We start from the raw sequence: 22,347 nt of genomic DNA on the forward strand, positions 1-22,347 counted from the left end.
TTTGTAAATCCTGAAAAAGTTCAATTGAATAAATTACAATTAACTTTTAAATGCTAAGTCAAAGACCTGATTCCGAACATACATTTATTGAGCTAATATATCACGAATATGACTCTTAGATACAGCTCTTTTGCATATAACATTGTAGTACATCCAACTTTTTACTTCTCTTTCCTTACAATGTCATATTTTGTGCATAAATAATTAAATAAGCATTAATGCTCACATTCTGTCCATTCTTAATCAAAATCGTGTGCAACATTGCGGACAAAATCTTTCTCAACTCGAAAGAATATAACAGGGTTGTGAAACAGGGTGACAGGCCAAAACCGTAAAATTTCTATGATAATTTTTTATAAATTCAAGCCATACAAATTACAAAATTTGATATTTTGTATGGATTAGTAAGAAAAACCATATAAATTATCAAGAAATTGTACGGTTTTTGTCTAGATTTGTAAGAAAAACCATACAAAGTTATCAAGAATTTGTACGGTTTTTGCCCACCACAGGAGCCTGTTTTGCAACTCTGGAATATATATCTTGAATATACACATTGGATAAACATGTGTGTTTACATTTACATGCCACAGATCAGATTATTATGATGAAATGAGAGACAGAAGAAAAAAAAAGCTGCCTTGAAGTCATTCCAGAATCATTAAGATACAGATCAACTCTTTCATTATTATATATTTCTCTTACATTTCTCTTCCACGCTTTAATTCGCGCTTATGGATGAGTGTATGAAAAAAGCATATAAAACATATTTATCATCAACATTATCATCATCATCATCATCATCGGTTGGTTTTCTTTTCCTTGTTTTTCAACATTGTACTCATCTCATTTACATCACGTCATCAAATTTAATTGGATTCGGGAGAGTGTTCTTTCTCTTTGTTAATCAAGAAGAAATGAAAGAAAAAACTGGATAGACTGTAAGAGTCTGGACATAAGAGCGAAAAAAAAGAGGATTAGTTGTGGCCTTCAGTTAGCTTTCTGATGAGCTCAAGATCACACCGTGTGATCGTGCTAAAAACAAATTAATTCTTCATCCACGCGTATTTATTTGAAAGTACTCAAGAATTGTGTCGAGGTCTATTGAAAGTATATATATAACAATAACAATATTTTTTGTATTTTTACAACCAAGCTACAAGAAGAACATTAAAAAATCTTAATTACAATTGAATGAATAATAAGAGTAAAGAGAAGTTGATTGATTGGTTTTATACTTAATATCTGCTCATGGGAAAAAATCAAAACTTTATATGCAAGTGTTAAATTAGTTCGGTCAGTGGATCAAGTATATTTTTGGACAATTCGACTTGAATATGCAAAGGTGGATGATCAAGGTGTAATTTTTGCTTCCAAAAACGGACGTCTTTTACTTTTTATAAAAATAACTTCCACCTCGAAAACTGTTTTGGAATTTTTTCTAAAAATAGATCGCAATTTCGCAAGCAGCTTGTACTAATCTTTAAAAATAAGTGGCAAAAGCAGTTTAGAATTACTACAAAGTATCAAACAGATCAAATTCCATAATTATTTCTAAAAATAACTTTTTGCTTCGAAAAAATGGCGCCAAAATTAATGTCCGATAATAAAAATAAACATTATGCAACAGTTCATTGAATTCACGTCTGGTGATCATTACAAAAGTCGATTGACTTTTAATTTCAATTTTATTTATGATTTCACATAAAAGAAATGCTTCCTGCATTAAAAAGTGATTAAATTAATTTCAAGATTTGATTGAAATTATGAAATTAGTGTAATTGAAATTTCATTACAAATTTATTGCCATCAATCACAGTTCACGTCGGTCCGTCAAAGGGAACAGACGTGTTTTTGATTCGCTCCGCAATTAATTCAAAATTCTCAAAAGCTCCAGATAACAACAACAGAGATTAAAGTTTCGAATCTCAGTTCAACTTGTTCAGACGTGTTTTGACTTGTTCGGCAAAATGGTAGAAACAACAACAAATCTCAACAACGAGGAAAGTAACCAAAAACTTTCGGAAAAACAACCTGAATCTCAACAACAACATTCAGCACCCGTGACAACTCTCATCACCGAGGATATAAACAACGAAAAGCAACATGACATTGAGATGGAAAATCTCAAAACAAAACAGACAACAATGGATCAATTCGTCCAACCATTAAGGGCAGAAAAACGTCGCAGCCAACTTGAAATCTTCAGTGCGCCAGCCAAAAAGATATCTAGTGCTAGCAAAAAGAAAGATGACAACAAAAAACAATTTGACTTCTCAAATGCCAGGACGAATCTGTACGATGACAGATTGTTCAACTTCAGCGGAGATAACAGCAAAGCACCAGAACAACCAAAACAAAGTGAAATATCATCATCATCGAAAGACAACAACGTAACATCACAGCAGAAACCAAAACCACCACCGATCCATATAACTAGTGGTGGAGGACAGGAGATCAGAAGGTTGATGAACCAGATCAACAACCAACCCAGGAGTTTTACGATCAACGTCAAAAAGGATAAACTCAAAACAAAAGTTGTATCAACGGAGAGTTGGGACGACTACGACAGATTCATCAAACTCCTCAGAGAAAAACAACACCACTTTCACACCTATGCAAACCAGGAACCACAGATGAAATTCGTGCTCTACGGACTTCCAATGATGGAGATCGTAGACTTGGAAAAGGAGTTGAAAACGGAAAACATATCACCAGTTAAAATTGTCAAAATGACAATGAAACAAAGGAGACACGAAAACGACGACGACCAGAACTACCTTCTGTATTTTAATAAAGTACAGGAAGGTAACATTTTGGAAAACCTTCGAAAGGTTAACTGTGTCTACGGCTTCAAAGTAAAATGGGCTAAATACAACAACAAGCGTAACGGACCTTCTTTCTGTTCGAAATGTTTGCAGTTTGGTCATGGACAACGTGGTTGTAACAAACCACTAATCTGTTTCAGATGCTCTGAACAGCATGATTCAAAAACCTGTCCTTACATTTCGATTGAAACCAACAAGGTCCCAATCGAAAAACTAAAGTGTCACTTCTGCGGCGAGAAACATACAGCAATCTCACAAGAATGCAACATCAGGAAACAAATAATCGAGAAGTGGAAAGCTAAATCAATGAACGACAACAACCGAAATCAAAACAGACCATCAGGTGAACAACAAAGGAATTCACGAAATCCTGCTGGACAACAAAGGAATTCACGAAATCCTGCTGGACAACAAAGGAATGCTCCACCAACATCAAAAGCAGGTGAACGATCAGGCGGATCTGATCAATTTACATCACAAAGACCAGCTAGGAGTATCCCAGAACCGGTACCAACAACATCTAGAAAACCAGCTTCTGAAACCTCCGCACCAGTCACCATAAAATCGCAAAATAATCATCCACAACAGAAACCCTCAAATCAGGAAATCAAAACAAAACACGAAGAAACAGGAGAAGGGGAAGGAATGGAAATAACAACAGGTCAAAGCCAAAGACCAATAACAATCATCAACAGAACTCAACGCAGGTTGTAGAAATTATGGACCTAGACTTCAATTCACTAACCTTGGAAACAAACAAGGTCGATCCTGAACCTTCATCCAGTGGTAATACAAAGGAACAAATTTCACCAGCCCAAGGCACAATCGATGAATGCATGTTCTTCATCAACTCATTCATCGAAATCATCACCAAAAAGCCAGAGTACCTAAAAGAGGAACAGGTACAACAAGCCATCGGCCAAAAAGTTGCCAAAATCTACATGAGTCAACATGGATTGTAGTCACCAAAGAATCAACGTAATTTACTGGAATGCTAACAGCCTTGCAGATAAGATGTTAGCATTTCTCGACTACCTCAGCATGCAAAACGTTGATGTTGCGTGCATATCGGAAACATTCCTAAAACCAAACTCCAAAGTAGACTCGCATCCTGACTACGTAATTCATCGATTTGATCGCATTGATAGACCAAAAGGTGGTGTTGCGATCATTGTCAAAAGAAATCTAAAACATCAGCTTCAACCAAGTTACAACACAAAGCTAATAGAATGCATCGGAATAAAAGTCTTCATCAACGAATCAATAAGCTGCCACATCCTCTCCGTCTATCTTCCAGGAGGAAGCAAAGGAAGGAAATAGACGATCACCTAAGAGATGACATCAACAAAATAACAAACATCAGAGGAAACTACTACATCTGCGGAGACTTCAATGCAAAACATCGAGAGTGGAATTGCAACGTAGCAAACAAAGCCGGGACAATACTACAGGATATGTCCGGGGAGTTCATGATCTACTACCCCGATTCACCAACGTATTATCCAGAAGATCCGACGAAATCTGTATCAACAATCGACCTGATGCTCTCAAATTCCAGTCTGAACACTACAGAACTAAAATGCACAGAGGCAATGAGTGACCATTGCGCTGTGTATTTTCAAATCAGGACATCCAAAGTTGACAGAACAGACAACACAGTCTACAGATATGACTACAGAAATGCCAACTGGAAAAAATTCAAATCGTATATAACTCGTCGCATCGAAGACAGCACTCTGGAAAACCCATGCAACACCGTAGAGGAGATAGAACATCATATCAAAGTATTCTCAGAACTCATCATGGATTCAAGAAACAAAACTGTGAAGATGAGAAAGATCAACTTTGAATCGACAAAGCTCACACCAGAAATCAAAGACTTAATCAGGACGAAAAGAAGTCTTCGACGAAGATGGCAACGTAGCAGAGATAATCAAATCAAAACTGAATTAAACATTCTACAGAAAGTCATCAAAGACAAAATTAAGGAACTCAAAAATACAAACTGGAATAAGCGGCTTTCAGAAATCCAACCATCAAACCAAACAGTCTGGAGGATTGCAAAGCATTGCAAGAAAGGTTCAAAATCGATGCCACCGTTGATTGATGCAGATAGAACGTTCATCACTAATAAGGAAAAAGCCAGCGTTCTCAGTGACTATTTTCGTAAAGCTCACGAAAATCCACTTGAGGACAACAACCCAGTACATACCCAGGAAGTAGACAACGCAGTGAAGGAAGCATTGGAAGGAGAAAATAGTGACTGCACAGAACTTACAAATGTAGAGGAAATCTCATACATTGTAAGAAATCTGAAAAATCCTAAAGCACCAGGATTAGACGATGTCAACAACATACTCCTCAAAAATCTTCCACCAAAAGGCTTCGAATATTTGAAGTTCATCATCAACACGTGTCTCAAACTTAACTATTTTCCGAAAGTTTGGAAAAAAGCTAAAGTAATCCCGATCCCAAAACCTGGCAAACCAGCAAACGAAGTGAGCAGCTATAGGCCAATAAGCTTGCTTAGTTCCCTAAGCAAAATATTGGAGAGAGTATTGCTGAATAGAATAAACGAGCATCTGGAGGATAACAACATCATTCCGACTCAACAGTGTGGCTTTCGCACAGGACGATCAACATCTCACCAACTCATCAAAGTAATCAAAACAGCAAAGGAAAACATAAGCAGGAAGAAATCAACAGGAATGATCTTCCTAGATGTGGAGAAAGCATTTGACAGAGTCTGGCATAACGGACTCTTGTTTAAAATGATCAAATTAGGGTTTCCACTACCACTTATAAAAACTGTAAGATCTTTCCTAAGTGAAAGAACTTTCTCAGTTTTTATTAAAGGTCAGTTCTCAGAAACCAATGAAATCAAATTCGGAGTACCACAAGGAGCAGTGCTTTCACCAACTCTCTACAACATCTACACATATGATATTGTAAGAGAAACAACCAACAATATCGCACTCTTCGCAGATGATACTGCATTGTATCATTCTGCAGAAAACTCAGCCGATATTGTAACACATCTACAACACACTGGAAGAAAAGTACAACAATACATGAACAAATGGAAAATAAATCTCAACAAACAGAAGACTCAAGCCTTATTCATCACAAATAGGTACTCCAGGCAACTTCCTAGAGACAACATCAAATTCCTCAACGAAAACATCAAATGGGAAACCGAAGCTAAATATCTGGGAATGATAATCGACAAGAGAGTGACATTAAAGCAGCATGTAGAATATGTGACCAACAGAGCTCACACTGCACTAAGACTACTTTATCCCCTCATCAGCAGGAACTCACATCTCGACGTTCGAAACAAACTTCTCATCTACAAGCTAGCCGTGAGACCCATCTTCACATACGGCTGTCCAGCATATGAACGGATGGCAAAAACACATCTACAAAAACTACAAGTACTACAAAACAAATTCTTGAGAATTGTTCTCAACAAAACAAGATATGAAAGGATATCAGATCTACATACTGAAGCAAAAATACCCTCTATTGAGGACTACGTCGGAAAGTTGCAAGCGAACTTCAACACTCGTCTTGCGTCGCGAAACACCGAATAAACCACAACATAAATTAAAGCAAAACAATTTCAAAATAAAATCAAAAACTAAGTGATGAAGGCGATAAGTCAGAATCCTTTAAAAATTTAAATACAAATAAAATGTATCCAAACTTTGTACATAATTAAGTTAAAAATTTAATGAATAAAAAGTTTATTTTAAAAAAAAAAAAAAAAATTATTGCCATCAATCAGACATAAAAGTTGTTGGTAGTTACAGTTTTACAAAGCTTTTCTCAATTTTTTGAATACATTTCAAAAGCTTTTATTTTGAAAAAAAAGTTTGAAAGCTCACTGAATGAGCTTTAGTTAAGTTGTTAAAGCCAATAACCTCCCTGAGTTTTATTTATTGTTATTTTTATGTCCAAGTTTATTTTTAACTTTTTTAAAAATAATCACAATTGCATTGAAATTCAGGATTTAATTCACAATTGCCACTCAATTTAATGAATTCCATTAAATATCATAAAAATGCACTCTTTGCGGATAAATGTTTTAAAACGGAACCGAGAAAGCAACAACGATTGTACAGACTCTTACTTTACTTATCCGCATTTTTTATTCGATATCTTAATTATTCAAGTGCTACAAATAAAAATTTTTTTTTATGACATAAAGGTACATAAAAAATTATAAAATAATCAACACGTGCTGCAACATTAAACTCATATCACAAAAATAAAAATGTTGCGTAATGCCAATCAAAATAAGACGTGCTAACTACCGGTTATGCTGTTTTTGACGTACCTACATAAAAAAAATGTAGTTCATCATTATACAATTTATGTTAAATTTCAAATTGTTCCTCGAGCTTTTTTTCGGTTATTTTTCTGTGAATCTGTTGTGTACGCTTTGACTTGATGCTTATTTTTAATGGATTTTTACACGCTTATTATATTTAAATTTGGGAGCTTTTGGATGGTTTGAGGTATTTTGAACATGAACTGAATAGGATTCGACCATGAACCGAATTGGGTTCGACCATGAACCGAATGTCTGCATATCCTGCGTTTGAGATGCTTCATCCCTGCAGTTTCGGGATGTACTTCGTAGTTCTTCCAAGCCTGCACAACTGCATTTCGTCTGTAAGCCTGCAATTTTGGACAAACATTAATTTTTTGGTTCATTGATGGGTATAGAACCCTAAAAATCTTCAGAACCCACCTGTCCATATGCTAGACATCAATGTCCATTCTGTGTCATTAAAAGCAACAGAAATGCGCCACAAATGCCAAACTACAGGAAACTTAAAAACATTTTTTCAAGTCAAAACAGAATGAATAATAATTATTTGGTGGTGACTTATAATATCATGCTTGTTTGACTATTGCTGCACTTGATTTAGGTTAATATAGATATCATGAAAATCCCTATTTGTTATTCAATCACTGTTCAACAAATATAATATTAAACCATTAATCATTATAGACGATTTTAGTCAATTTTTAACTTTATATTTGCACATTATTTTGATTGAATGTGAAGAAGTCAACAAAGTATATAAAAATAATAAGCATTCCATCATGAAATATGTGGCAATTTGTTGATGAGAAGCAGAAATAATAAAAATATAATATAAATCGAAGGCGACGAAATGGACATATAAATTATTATTGTTATTAACCATTCATGTTGCCTCTTTTTCTATGTGCTAGACATTAAAATTCGTGATTCATTTCAACTATTCAATTGTGCAAAAAAAAAATTTCTCTGTATTGACAAGTTCACAGAATAAATATTACGCAGAGCTGCTTATGGGACATGATTTCGAAGCATCATGCACAATAATCAGATTGTAATTGTCACTATTCACATCATTAAGTACTATTATTCATTACATCGTCTTCAATTTAAAGCTTTTATTAGGAACAGTTGAGCTTTTGTGCTTGCTTTGTCTATTTTGGATTATTTTTGAAGATTTGTTGGTTATGTAAACAAATCTATGGAAATGGTTGGGTGATGAGTATCTGGTAATTTCGTGGTCATTGTTTGATTTCTTTTCATATCCACTACATTCTGTACGATAATTTTGAGATCAATCGATTGTAGGAATCGAACTTATATACTGACAAATGAGAGGATTCTAGATATCCGATCTGATACTCTGTCAGTCGACCACAGAGACATTACTCTTGTTCTGGCAGTTTCGTCTGCATATTGACTAATACCCCGGATCCTACTCTACCCCGACACCATCTTATATCAAATTGACATTTGCTTATCCGAATATGTAGCACATGTTAATTAATTTATCCAAAATCTGGCATCAGACTGATGTGACTCTGGTATGATACCGAATCTGACAATAATTCAGTATCCTCCATCTCTTTAGTAGATTTACCACAGAAACTCGATATATGGTCAAAAAATTCTTAAAACGGTCAAAAAGTAACCAAATTCACCTTATTCATCCACCAAATCAAATCAACTTACTTCTTTACTTGAGAATAAATTTAAAACAATAATTCGCATAGATTTTAATAAGCAATGATGACATCTGCGGCAACATTACAAACATTTTTTAAATTATTTATAATAATTTCAATCTCGTCGCGTATTTTGTGTCATAATGAAGAAATAACAACAGAGAATGCATCAATTGAAGTTGAATCATTACATGAAGATGATTCCGACATTTATTATATCAAGCCATTGCATGTTGACTTACTTGAGTCACGACATACCAACAAAAATATTTCAGCGATTGTCGATAATGGTGAGGATATTAAAGGAGTTGGATTAAAGAATAAGAATAACAGCAAGAGACGTAAAAATCCAATATTAAATGCAGCCGTTCAAGTGGCAGCAACGCAAGGCTTAAATGCCATGATCGATTTATATGAACGACTGGAACCTGAAATTTTGAGAAAAGGTCAGGGCAATTAAAACATATTAATGAAATCCTTTTGAACTTTATTGAAAGTCAAAACTTAAAAACACATTGCAGGCGAGCTTCTCGAAATCGATCATCCGGCAGCAAAACTAAGTCAATTTGGTGCACCAATGAACAATGATTCAAATATTGATGAGGCTAAAGCGGCATATGCTAGTCTATATGTTGCAAAGAAGCTTCAGGAGAGGTAAGACATTCAATGTAATTAAATGAACTCATTAATTTTACACAATGACGAATCAATCAATTAAATTCATGACATTTTGCAACTACTTTATTATTATTAATTTTTTGCAAGCATTAATAAACATTAATTACAACTTTTTCTCATATATGGAAGCTATAAAAAGTGTAACAAATAAGAATGTAGACGGTCAATTTTTATAGCACGAATGTCATACGTCACTTAACTATGCTCCCACCATTAAAAACCAAAAAAAGTTCATAAAAGATGCTCTAAAGTAGCTCAAAGTCTTTTTATTGATGCTTTTAGCATTATGTATAGCTTTCAATAGAATCATGTTTCAATTGCTTTATTATTTTATTATTATTTCTAATGCACTTAAACTTTGAAAATTTATTGCCTCAATTTGATTGCTTCTTTATTTTTATGATGCAACCTTTTAGGAACGAATTATTAATAAAAGAAAATTACTCATTCCACTTGATTTACATTCTTCAATTTCGCAATCATAACAATAGAAGCATTAAAAGAAATTTTGCTACCATTTCCTCTATATCGCAATATGATTTTTGTATGGATGGACGTTATTTTTAAATTTTTGGATTTTTTATCACAAATTCGATATTATTTTTTGACGAATTTTGGCTTTTTAAGCAATCTTGAACTAACTTTTGTCCTCTGTTAGTCTTGCTCACAAAATTCACACAAACTACCTTCATTTAATCACTATTTAGCATCATATTCAAGTCAAATTTAGATAGCAAACTTTCGATATGACAAAAATTAATTTACCGCGCAAATCGTTCAATCTAGCAATCACTGGAACTCAATGAAATTGGTAATGGGAAAAAACTTGTTTTATCCACATTGGGGTTTCGGAAGTTAGAGCAGTCGTAGATATTATAACTTTTTTAATAACAGCCAGTGACAGTGCGTGGACATAAGTATGCCTTTAAATAAATATGTGGACATATGCATGTCTTTAAAATAAAAAAGTATTTAGATGGAAATTACAGTCCATATGTAGACGCATACTTTCTCCTAACAAGAAGGAAATGACGGTTCAAACGAGTCGGGTTGTGTACAGCTTTACATGTAATTTGATTATTTACACACTTGCTTATTAAATGCGTTAAACAAGTTTTTATTTTATATTTTTTTGTTTTTTGGTAACTAATTGTTAATGTTTCGTCATCAGAGATATAAACATCATGTCAGTCATAGCCTCAGGTTTCTTTTTAATCGTTTTTTCTCACCGATATGTCACTTATTACATTCATAACAAGCCATTTTTCACAGTGCAAATTTCCTTTCGTCAACAAAAAAAGAAGAAAAAGGTTTTCACGCGATAAAAATCACACAATGCAGACACCTGGGAAATAGCCATCGTTGATTCTCATGTCTTATACCGTTGGTGCAAGATGTCATAATACTTTGCATTGTCTAAAGCACTTTTTATTCAATTAAACATTTTATTTTTTTTTGGGACGAGTGCAAGATTATGATAATTGAGGTAAACAATTAATGCTTAATTGTAAGCATTTTATGTTTGGCAACAGCAAGCCATTATTCTCTCCCCGTGTTATATTCCAAATTAGCTATTTGCTTTACTAATCAAATTTACACTTTACAAACTGCGTTGGTTTACATTTCAACGATATAACAACATCGATGATGTGTTATGATGGCTGTAGATATTTAATTTCTTATTTACAAATTGACGAGAATGTCGAGTTAAATAATAATTGAAATGAATACGTGAATGCTTCATGATATATATGATGAAATCTATAGAAATTAAATAAAACAGCGAATATCCTTTTTGTGAGCATTTTTTGAATTAAGCATGTTATTGCTTACATTTTGTCTTGTTTGTTCTGATTTATCATAGACGATTCACATCCCTGAGTTGTACTTTGGGACAAGTTTCAACTTCCAGGTGTCAATAGGTTATCTCCATGCCATATCATCACCCCACCGACTACATTGAGCTACTTTGGTCTATCAAAAGGAATACATTCCTGATTACCGTCAAAATAGCCTATAACCAAACTTCCTGGTGTCAATGGGTCACCACCATGCCTTGCCATCACTCCACCGAAAACATTGAGCTCATCAGACTCAAAACTATCAATTTCAAACAATTTCCAAAAGCTCAAAATAAATGCGTCGAAGACACTTCCCGTCTGCACACAGACTTCTGCAATATTCACGCTTTATGCCGAATTGAAGCACGTGTTTTATGAATTATTGAATACAACAGAAATTAGGCAGACGTATAGACATGTTATTGTCTACTTTCTCCACCTTCTTCATATACGAGTGTAATTTAGACGATGGCATGAGTGAAGTTGATGTTATTATCTGACATTGAAGTATGCTTGAGAGGTGTTTTGATTAAAGTTTTCGAGTCTCAATGATTTTCTTTAAAAGTCTTTTGTTAAATTAGCTTATTGTTGGAAATATACACGCGGTGGATGTGATTTAAATTAATTAAAGGAATCACTTGTCGATATGGTAAACAATATGCTCGAAATGCGTTTTCTAGGGCACCGCAATGTCGCCGTATTAACGGTAAGATGCGATGTTGCCCTGACGACACCATGACGTCGCAGTATGCAGCTTGGGATGTGAGGTATAGAGCTATGCATCCGCACACCCAAAATCCTTTTTCAATTGAAATTTCACTTCAAAATTTATTGTGGAATTATTCAGAAATTATTACGAGAAGTCTATGCAGCACAGGAAGTTAATAATCAATTTTACCCTATGCACCACAGATTCCAATTAGTAGTCAGCAATGAGATAAGCCTTTCCACAAAAGTCTGTGTGTTTTTGATGCAAACAATTTTTTTTTTTCATAACCAGCATATAATTTTATGCAGCATGACTAAAAAAAGTGTAATTAACAGCTTAAACAAAGTGCGTTCGCTTAACAATAGAGGAAGCTTATGTTTGGAATGTATTCAGACGAGGAGATTATGGTGAGAAAATTGCATCATTACTTAATATCATCATAAATGATTCATTTAAATGAAAAAAGTACGGTAGCTGAATAATTTCACTTTCTATAGAGCAAGTTGAATGATTTAAGAGAATTGTCGAAAAAAAAAAACCGTAGCCGCAAATCGAGGAAGAAAGAAAAACATGATTAAATTTACCTATCATTGTACGCAGACAAAAGAGGTATCTAATGTTGGATTATTACATTATGCGGAAATTTTTATTTCTCTCTCACCGCTACACCGAATCACTTACCCATGGATGCTCGGTTCTTTTATCATTGATTATTTAATGCCTTTTCTCTGTCTGACTATATACAATTTACATATGACCGCTGTGAAAAAATTAAAATAACATGAAAAATATTTTATAGCATGTGAATATGCAGGCAGAAGAAAGAAAATAAAAACTTTCACTGCTTTTTAAGCACTCACTGATGCTGGCGATGATGATATTTTTTTATTTCTCAATTACATGAGATCTTTTTCTGAAACTCTTGGTTAAATAATAATATTGACCATCTTGCTGATTTCGTAATTGACAAAAATGAAATCTTTATTTTGACCCGGGCTGATCAGACCAGGTTAATTGAGAATTCATTTCTTAAAATCGTGCTGTGCCGTTTCCTTACATAAAAAGACATTCTAACTTGCTAACGGTTAATTATAGTATGTTGTGAATTTTTGAACTGAATGTTCACTGGATCAAGTGAAATTTGGATATTTTTTTATTATGCGAACAATTTTGTAAATACAAAACTTTTTAGGTAACTTAATTAATGATTCATTCTTTTTTGAGCAATAAAATATATTTTTTTCATTCCAATTATTCGATCGACTCGTCGTAAACTGTAATTCATACGAAAAAAGAGCTGTGAAGCGATTAAATGCAAAAGAAATTGTACAAAAAAAGAAGTTGCAGTAATTCCAATTTCGATGATGTCACGTAACTTGTATGAAAAATATTTTATACTTTTATACTTAACAAAAAAATTTATTAATTTGCTTCATTAAAGAGATTACTAAATTATATATTGCGAGTTATCTTCGACGATGAAAAATGTTAAGTTTTAAAACTGCAGAGTTAACGTGTATGTTGATATGATGGGCAAAAGCCCGCCAAATAACGACTTTCGCAGCTGACAATTTCCCTAGGTTGCTGTCAATAACATCCAACGATCTTTACATACAGTATATTAAGATCCAGTAACATCCAGGACTTTATTTATACAGTATAACAAGATCCAGTAAACAAGCTCTAATTTTTGAAAAATTAGCTGCTAATGCTGAAAGCACCGAAGGTGGCATTTTCAGAATGTGACCTGCTCAACAGCATAACCCAACTTTTACCAACTCTGATTTTAAGTACATCGGAATTTCCTCTTTTTGTCTGTATTGCGTTGCATTCTCAAAATTCATTCTTTTGTGAAGCAATTCAGTTTCTTGCATTGTCATGCCTTATTGTCTCAAACTTAATCTTAATTCAAGATGATTTATTAAGCCGTAAACTTTGCATCATCATGTTAATTAAATTTCTTCTTCTGAAATTTCAAAACAATCCACGTAACTGTCAATTTACTGTAGAATACCTTAATTCTAACATAATTTCTTTTCATTTTGAAGCTTTTGAGCATTAAAGTATCATTAGCTTAGACAGAAAATTCGTTTCATCTCTTAAGCCTGTAGCAATTTTGCAGTAATTTTCAACTCTCTAGTTTTCACTTTTTCTGAAGACTGTATCTTTCTTTTAAAAGAGAGAGAATCAGTAACAGTCGATTAACTCATTTTTAATAAGCCACAAATTGAAAATAAAAGACGAAAACATTGCCGTTGTAAAAATTACGGAATGCTGCGCATTTACTGTTATACGGAAACATTTGAATGATGATAGTTTCAGCAAAGAGATTCGTGCTTTATCACATTCAGCATAATCTCGATTATCGCTTCTCTTCCTGTATAGTAAAAGTTATTTTTAGAATATTACGTTTTTGCATTAAAATATGTAGGCGGAAAATTCTTTTTCATGTATATTCCTTGAGTAAACAAGAATGTTGTTATTCAAAGTTGCGGAATACTTCTCTTAAGGTTGAATTAGCACCAGATATTTTGTTATTCTTCAAGATTGCTCTAAATTTTTCAAATTGTTTACTCAATGTTTATTCACTGTTTTTGACTGTTGTACCGTTTTCAATGATGGGCTGTTGTGATGTTTCAACACATTTTAAAATTCAAAATTAATTATAACGGACAAAAGAAATAAGTTTTTTCCAAAGTAGCTTTCTTTTCAAGTAAAATATTAATTATGATGAGGCAATAGTATTTAAGTAACTATAAAATTTTTCATTAATAAAATACTCAACTTTATTTCGCAAATGGCTCATCATTTTAAATAGATTTCCATTAATTTAATTATCTATTTATTAACGAAGAAATGCCACGAGACTCGTAACTGTTATGCTAGTAAGACAAACTGTATATTTCCATCAAAAACATCCAGCAAGCAAACAAAGTATCCATAAAATTGAATGTCAAAAGAGAAAAATAAAGTCTATGGCCGTGAAAGTTTTTCTTTATTCAATTGATTTTCTGTTTATCTAATTTGCATCCATTCACGATTTATGATTTCACTATACCCAAATGCCTTAAAAGAGCTTTTCCATCAAAAAAGGCAGCATAATGAGAAAGATCGCGGGTAATTGTCAAACAAGATGATTATAATGAAAGTTCATATATGCTGTACACATGCAAAATGGAATTGAAATTATCGCATTTTCCGGGAAGTAGTAAAGCATTGACTATGAAAAACGCAGATTAAATGCAATGAGATTAAACTTGTTTGAGATGTGAAAAGTTTCACTACTTAACGTTGATTTTTATATTTTTATAAAACGAACGACTAACAAGGCAATGGAAACATTTTTAATTAAATTATCGCTCTACCTCAATTTTTCCTTATATCTTTCTACATCTGCAAGACTCTTTTACGAATCGGACAGCAAAAATATAGAAAAGATTTACAAAAAGTAAACATGTTAAATGAAAGAGGAAGGAAAAAGTGTATAAAATTATTACTGCCCCGATGCTGATCACTGATATCTCTTGAAAGAAGTAATGCTTAAAAGAAAGACTGAAAGTTTATTGACCGCGCGACGTCATTTTTTTATCATATTTTTATAAATTTGGCAATGTTTTCACTTTCATTACCGTAAAAATATTATTGATTCAGTGCTGTAAACTGTCGAATGAGTTTTGTAGTTTTAAGTCATTTATCATACCGGGCCAATTGATTTCCTTTTTCAGTTAATACTCAGATGATTAATTAATTAGCGAGAAAATTGAAAAAAGTCATTAATTTTTTTTTAATTTTTTTCGCCAATTTGTTTAATTTGCCACAGTGGATATGTGGATGTTTACAACATGTTTGGGGAAATTTGAAACTGTTGTGAATTTGTTAGAGTCAGCATCAAGTACCATCATGCTAAGAGGCTTCTTCTTACTTGTTTACTTACTTCGCTGTCTGTAAGTCAATTATGATCCGTGGTCTTCCTCGGATGGGGTCTGAAGCTGACTTTATGGTTTGGAACTTTCCAATACCAAGTGCAGTGATGTATCTATCAACAGACTCTGGCTTCTTCAATATCAAACATTGTAGCAATCACGATTAGAATGGGATTCCTGTAATGACCTACTAACGGTATATCATCGGGAGTCGAGTAGTAAGGAAACACAGTAAAATGTGTAATTTATATTTGACACTTTGTCATATAGTCGAATAGCCCGAAATAGCTCAGTGTTAAGAACATGCGATCGGAAATAGTAAAACGTGGGTTCAAGTTCCATTCCTACTTTCTTATTTAGTTCTTCGATCATACAGATCAACTGTGATCCATAACTTCCCTCAGATGATACCTGAAGTCTGTCTCTATCGACAGCTTCCTTCCAGGAATTCTTTGGTCTTCCAAGAACTCTATTGCCATCCACAAAGTCGGATTTAAAGACCTTTTTCAATGGAGATTCTACAGTTCTTCTAATAAAAAGTTCAACCCATCGAAGTCTGTTCGCTTTGACTCTTCTTTAAGTCCCACTCAGGATCCGTTATTTGGAATCACACTTTTCTATTGTTAGATCAATAACCACAGGATGAAAACAAAAATACGAATTGCTTCTTAGGAGTGGGTGCACCCGGAGGGAGGATGTTCCTGCAAATAATTGACAAATTTCCTGCAGGAAGATTAATGTTTGATTATCAAAAACTTCATCTTCCCAGAAGTTCTGCCTTTTCTCTCTTCAAAACCACATGTTGTATTCAAATTTCTCTCACACATAGCAAGTGACCAGCTCTATAAAACTTCCATAAAAAAAAAATGAATTTTCTCGTTTTCAAACGAAACCACAAATCCGCATAAAAATCAACAGAAAATTGCATTCAACAAGAACATTCACATTGATGTGTATCAATTTATGTCATGAACTAGATCTCCCTCCATATATATCTCATCTACTCTAACCCATTAAGTTGTAAAAGTCAGCACAGTTTATCGTTTTCATGCTTGAATTAAAAAGAATATTTTCTAATAAGGTCTATCATTTGGATATAATGTCTCGTGTTTAATGGAAAATAATATTGACTGTATTTATTCCTATAATTGCGGAACTTTCTCCATATTAATAGACTTCAATTTTACAACTAGAGCTCAATAAATGATACATAAGATTATAAATTCTGATCGCATCCATGACCTTTTCAAGCCCCCAAAACATCCATATGAAGATGAAAAGAGCAACCAGCATACGATCTAGACGATGTAATTCGAGAAGTGAAGGAGAAAGTGATTGCGGTTTTTATTATCATTCACAACTGTTGATTGCCCTTTTCATATAATATACGACTGACTAAAACAAAACAAAACACAAAAAAGAGCGAAATGCATCAGCATGTGGCTAACGCGGGTAGATGCAGCAACTTTCCACTTTCGATTTCATCCATTCAATATGGGACTTTCATGCATGATCAAATATTTCTTTTTCTACTTCCAATGATTCTTCACTAACTTTTTATGGCACTTACAAATTTATGATTGTTACATCTCCAAAGTAAAGTAACAAAAAAAAGGAAGAAAAAAACGCAGTAAACTACGGGAAAGAATTAATAACAAATGTTTTGTTCATTTGCAAGTTAAACTAACATGCTTAAAAGCTTGCTGCTTTTTTGTTGTGAGCGATGACGAGAGAGAGAAACAATGAGGTCGATCGTAAAGCTATAGAGCCTCCCACTTTCACTGTTGCTTAAATACATGAGGCGTTCACGATCTGCGATTCATTTTTATATTAACCTTAGTTGTGTTCACAAGCCACTTTAAGGCTTTACATATTTATATTAGGAGGATGGTGATGGAAATAAATTTGAAAAAAAAATGAAAAAAATAAAAGAAATAAAAAAATGATGAGCATAAAAAAAGTGAAAACAAAAAATGACATTCGTGCGATAGTCGCTTCTAAAACATAAGTAAAAGTGATGATAATGTTGTAAATGCCGAAAATGGAAATAGAGCAACAACTTTCGATTTTCATGAAACGATAAAGAAAGTTTTGTTTTTCAATAATCGGATCTCTATGTGTGATTTACAGCATAAATTTGGATTTTACTGGCCTTGGAAGGCAGAATGCACCGAAGAAAAAGATCTCATTGAGGAAGACTCCATTAGAAGGACTATGTCCACCAAGAGAACCACCACAATGTGTACCAGCTACCAAAAGATATCGAACACATGATGGCACATGCAATAATTTCCGTAAACCACGTTGGGGATCTGCTCACATGCCATTTCATCGATTTCTTCATCCTGACTACTCAGATGGTCTAGAAGAAATAAGGTAAGTCCCACAAAAATTTAAATTAAACAAATTAAAATTAATTGTGACATAAATTCACAGAAATTCTGTGGACGGTGGACCTTTACCATCAGCACGATTTGTCAGTCTAGTTGTTCATGGCTATAGAGAAGATGAATCACAAGTTACTATGATGCTATTACAATGGGGACAGTTGATTGATCACGACTTGACAGCAACATTGCAACCTCGTTCAATCAACGGCTCTATACCAAGATGTTGTGAATCAGAAGCTGTACATCCATCATGTTTGCCAATGAAAGTGCCTCGCGATGATCCATTTCTTGCACGGTTAGGCGTTAAATGTTTAGAATTTTTGAGATCAGCACCTGCACAACGTCGTGATTGCTTCTTGTCATGGCGTGAACAAACGAATCAAGTGACAAGCTTCATTGATGCTTCACCAGTTTATTCAAGTAGTCCAAGAACAGCTGACAATGCAAGAATTCTACGCGATGGACTACTTTTATTTGGTCGAGGACCACCACGTGAAGATATATGCTTACATGGTGGATTTGGCCATCAATGTATACGAGCAGGTGATTCAAGAGCTGGCGAACAGCCAGGGTTATTAGCACTTCACACAGTTTTTGTTGCTGAACATAATCGTATAGCACTCGAATTATCTGACATGAATAATCATTGGAGCGATGAAAAAATATATCAAGAAACCAGACGTATAATTGCTGCTATTTTTCAACATATTACGTATCGTGAATTTCTGCCTCTAGTGCTGGGTCGTGAAGTGTGTCGACTATTTGAATTAGAGTTAAAGACATCAGGTTATTATGACGATTATGATCCAAAAATTAATCCAACAATTGCAAATGCTTTCTCAGCAGCTGCATTTCGCTTCGGTCACGCTATGGTTCAAGGAACAATTTTAAGAAGTGACTCAAATTATCGTTTTATCAATAATAATGTCACGCTACATGAAGAAAATTCACATGGTGATATTGGGGAAACTGGATCATTACATCGAATTTTAAGAGGACTAGCTACACAAAGGACATTAAAACGCGATGAATTTATGACTCCGGAATTGACTAATCATCTATTCCAATCTGGAATATTTCCATTTGGTATGGATTTAGCAGCAATAAATATTCAACGTGGAAGAGATCATGGACTTCCACCATATGTTGATTGGAGAGAACCGTGTGGTTTATCAAGCATAAGAACATGGGAAGATCTGGAAGTAGTAACTGGGCCAAAGAGTGCAAATCGAATAAGACGAGCGTATACAAATATTGAAGATATTGATTTATTTGTTGGTGGATTGAGTGAGAGGCCTGTTCGAGGAGGTCTTGTAGGGCCCACATTTGCATGTATTATTGCACAACAATTCAGTAATTTACGTAAAGGTGATAGATTTTGGTATGAGAATTCTGGTTTTGAGTCATCTTTTACACTTGCACAACTCAACTCTATTAGACAAGTCACACTGTCACAGGTTTGTTGCAATTTAAAATGTAAAGTCACAGTGACTTGAAATTGAACTTAATTCTTATAGATTTTATGTAGAAGTTTGGGTAGTATAAATGTTTTGCAACCGCACTCATTTTTACCGCACGAATTTCCTGGAAATGAACGAATTAGATGTGGAAGTGGAATCTTAGCGCCAATAAATTTGCAGCCATGGATTGAAAGAGATCCATTCAACAAGGAGGGTGACTTTGACTCTGACAACTTAATTGAACCTGAAGTTAACATATTTGTGACTGACAATCGTAAACCAGTGACACATTCCACGACGACATTAAGCCCCTTTCCTTTCGGACAGTTCAATGACGTGACTTTTAATTTAGGAAATTCTCCAGTTTCTCGACCAAGCTTACAATTTAATGACATTAGTTTTTCTGTTGGAAAACCATCCACAAATCGACCAAGTGGACAATTGAATGAGGTGATATTTACTGTTGGAAAACCAAATCCATCAACGACTCGACCACCTCAATCTACGCCTAGACCAACTCCATCTACTCCTCGACCAACTCCATCTACACCAAGACCAAACTTACAATTTAGTGACATAACCTTTACAGTAGGCAAACCATCTTCATCCAATCAAAACGCTCAGATAATATCCAACAATGTAGACTTTCCACAAATTGTAATAACAGCAAAACCAGCTACATCTAAAAAGCCTACTATGACTATTAGTAATTTAGTTGACTTTTCGACAACAACTGTTGCGACAAAAACGACAAAACGTAAACGAAAAACAACTGTGACTACAAAAAAACCAAACTCGTCAATAATTGACAATAAGGTTGACTTTTCGACTACAAAAACGACAAAAAGACCATCAAATAGTCCATTTAGTAAGACTGACAAGACAAACTCGACGATAGTTAGACGATCGACTGACAAAAAGAAAAACCAGCCTGACGTAAAAATACAACATAGAAGTGACACAATTGACTTGACTGATGACTTAGCTGAACTAAACATAACTGAAATACGACAAAAGACATTTCGTAATGAAGACAATGCAACAAAGTACTTAGATAACAAGGCAATTACAGTGACTGAACAATCTGATAACGATAATAAGACAGACACAAAAGACAAACTTGAAAGTCGAATTAATCATAATTTTTACAGTGGTACTGGATCAATAAAACAATATGACAATTACTATAACTATGACAATGACAACTATAGACCGAACTTTAATAAAAGACCTAGCAATAACTTTTATCCACTGTACCCGCCTTTAGACGAACCAATAGTTACACTGACGACAACTAAAAGACCAGTTTCATACATGAACAATCGACCAAACTATGAGACACCTTATACTAGACCTAGACCAAGTGAAAACCCTGTTTTTTCATCGATATCCAACAAATTATCTCCATTTTCGTACGATACTCCTGGTTCTAATTACGACAACATGGCAATTCCATTATATGTGTCACCCGATCGCAATCAAAATAAACGACCTACTGCACAATACTATTCAAATCGACCGACTTACGCGACAACAACAAAAAGACCCAACTTTTCGACATTCCTAATTGTTGAGACGACTAGACGAACATCACCTGCTAATTCTCATTATTTCATAAACGTTGACCGTACAACTAGACGGACAGTACATAAAGACTTTTCTATCTCATCTTCTCATATACTTCAATCTTTGCTTCCTATCACACCTGCTGACAATTACTATTCTAATTCTGACTATGTAAACATTGACCGAACTAATCTTACATACTTAATTTCTACTGCTACTAATAATAAAAGATTTACTAATAAACCTACGCATGTTAAACTGTCATCTTATGGTAGCTATAAACCATCTTATCATACGGAATCTTATGACCAAGACAATGACGATTTTGACGGATACTTAAGACCAGAACATACTTTTTATAGACCACTTACTAACAACTATAAAGTTTCTTATAATGACAATTACAAGCATGAGACATCGACCGTACATACCGTTAAATATTACTTTAAGCAGAACAAACTTCATAAGTACCATACAGTAAAGTCAGGTGAACCTAAAGAAGGACTAATTGACAAGGACGAAGACGAACCTACTGAACGTTCGACAGAACTACATGACATGACATTAGACAGTGACAATGACAAAAGTGACGAGCTTGCTAGCAAAGCTGAGACTAGGACGAGACTGACTAGAACTAATAAAGACGAAGACATTAAGACTAGAAATTTTGTAGACGCAAAGACAAAGACTAAATTTGGAAATACCTTTTTTGTACCATTTAAAGTACTGACACGAATTGAAAGACCTGACAATTGGGTGAACATTGATGAGACAACAAAATCGCCATTGCCAGACATACCAACAATAGTAAATCAGGAAGGAAATTATGCTCGTGAACTTCCAAAACCTATAAATGCAAAGCTTCAAAGGTTTTAAAATTAAAACAATAAGAGCTAAAGCATAATAATAAAATTATTTATTTGAAATTGAACAT

The 22,347-nt window shown here is 34.1% G+C and overlaps 1 protein-coding gene across 2 annotated transcripts; it reads left to right on the forward strand.

Moving 5' to 3' along the window:
- Positions 1–938: 938 nt before the first annotated feature.
- LOC139094169 (uncharacterized) lies at positions 939–22,344 on the forward strand. Of its 2 annotated transcripts, none has more exons than XM_070645144.1 (6): positions 939–1,296; positions 8,895–9,292; positions 9,368–9,500; positions 18,128–18,373; positions 18,434–19,844; positions 19,905–22,344. In XM_070645144.1, exons 2-6 carry the CDS (start codon positions 8,908–8,910, stop codon positions 22,287–22,289), a joined length of 4,560 nt encoding a protein of 1,519 aa, XP_070501245.1. In that variant the 5' UTR covers positions 939–1,296; positions 8,895–8,907; the 3' UTR covers positions 22,290–22,344. The 2 variants fall into 2 exon arrangements, with proteins under 2 accessions (XP_070501245.1, XP_070501251.1); XM_070645150.1 differs by having other exon boundaries at positions 939–1,110.
- The last annotated feature ends 3 nt before the right edge of the window (positions 22,345–22,347 follow it).

Source organism: Chironomus tepperi, unplaced genomic scaffold, assembly GCF_022539635.2.
Source record: "Chironomus tepperi strain 1889 unplaced genomic scaffold, CSIRO-AGI_Ctep_v1 contig_33, whole genome shotgun sequence".
Lineage (NCBI taxonomy): Eukaryota > Metazoa > Arthropoda > Insecta > Diptera > Chironomidae > Chironomus > Chironomus tepperi.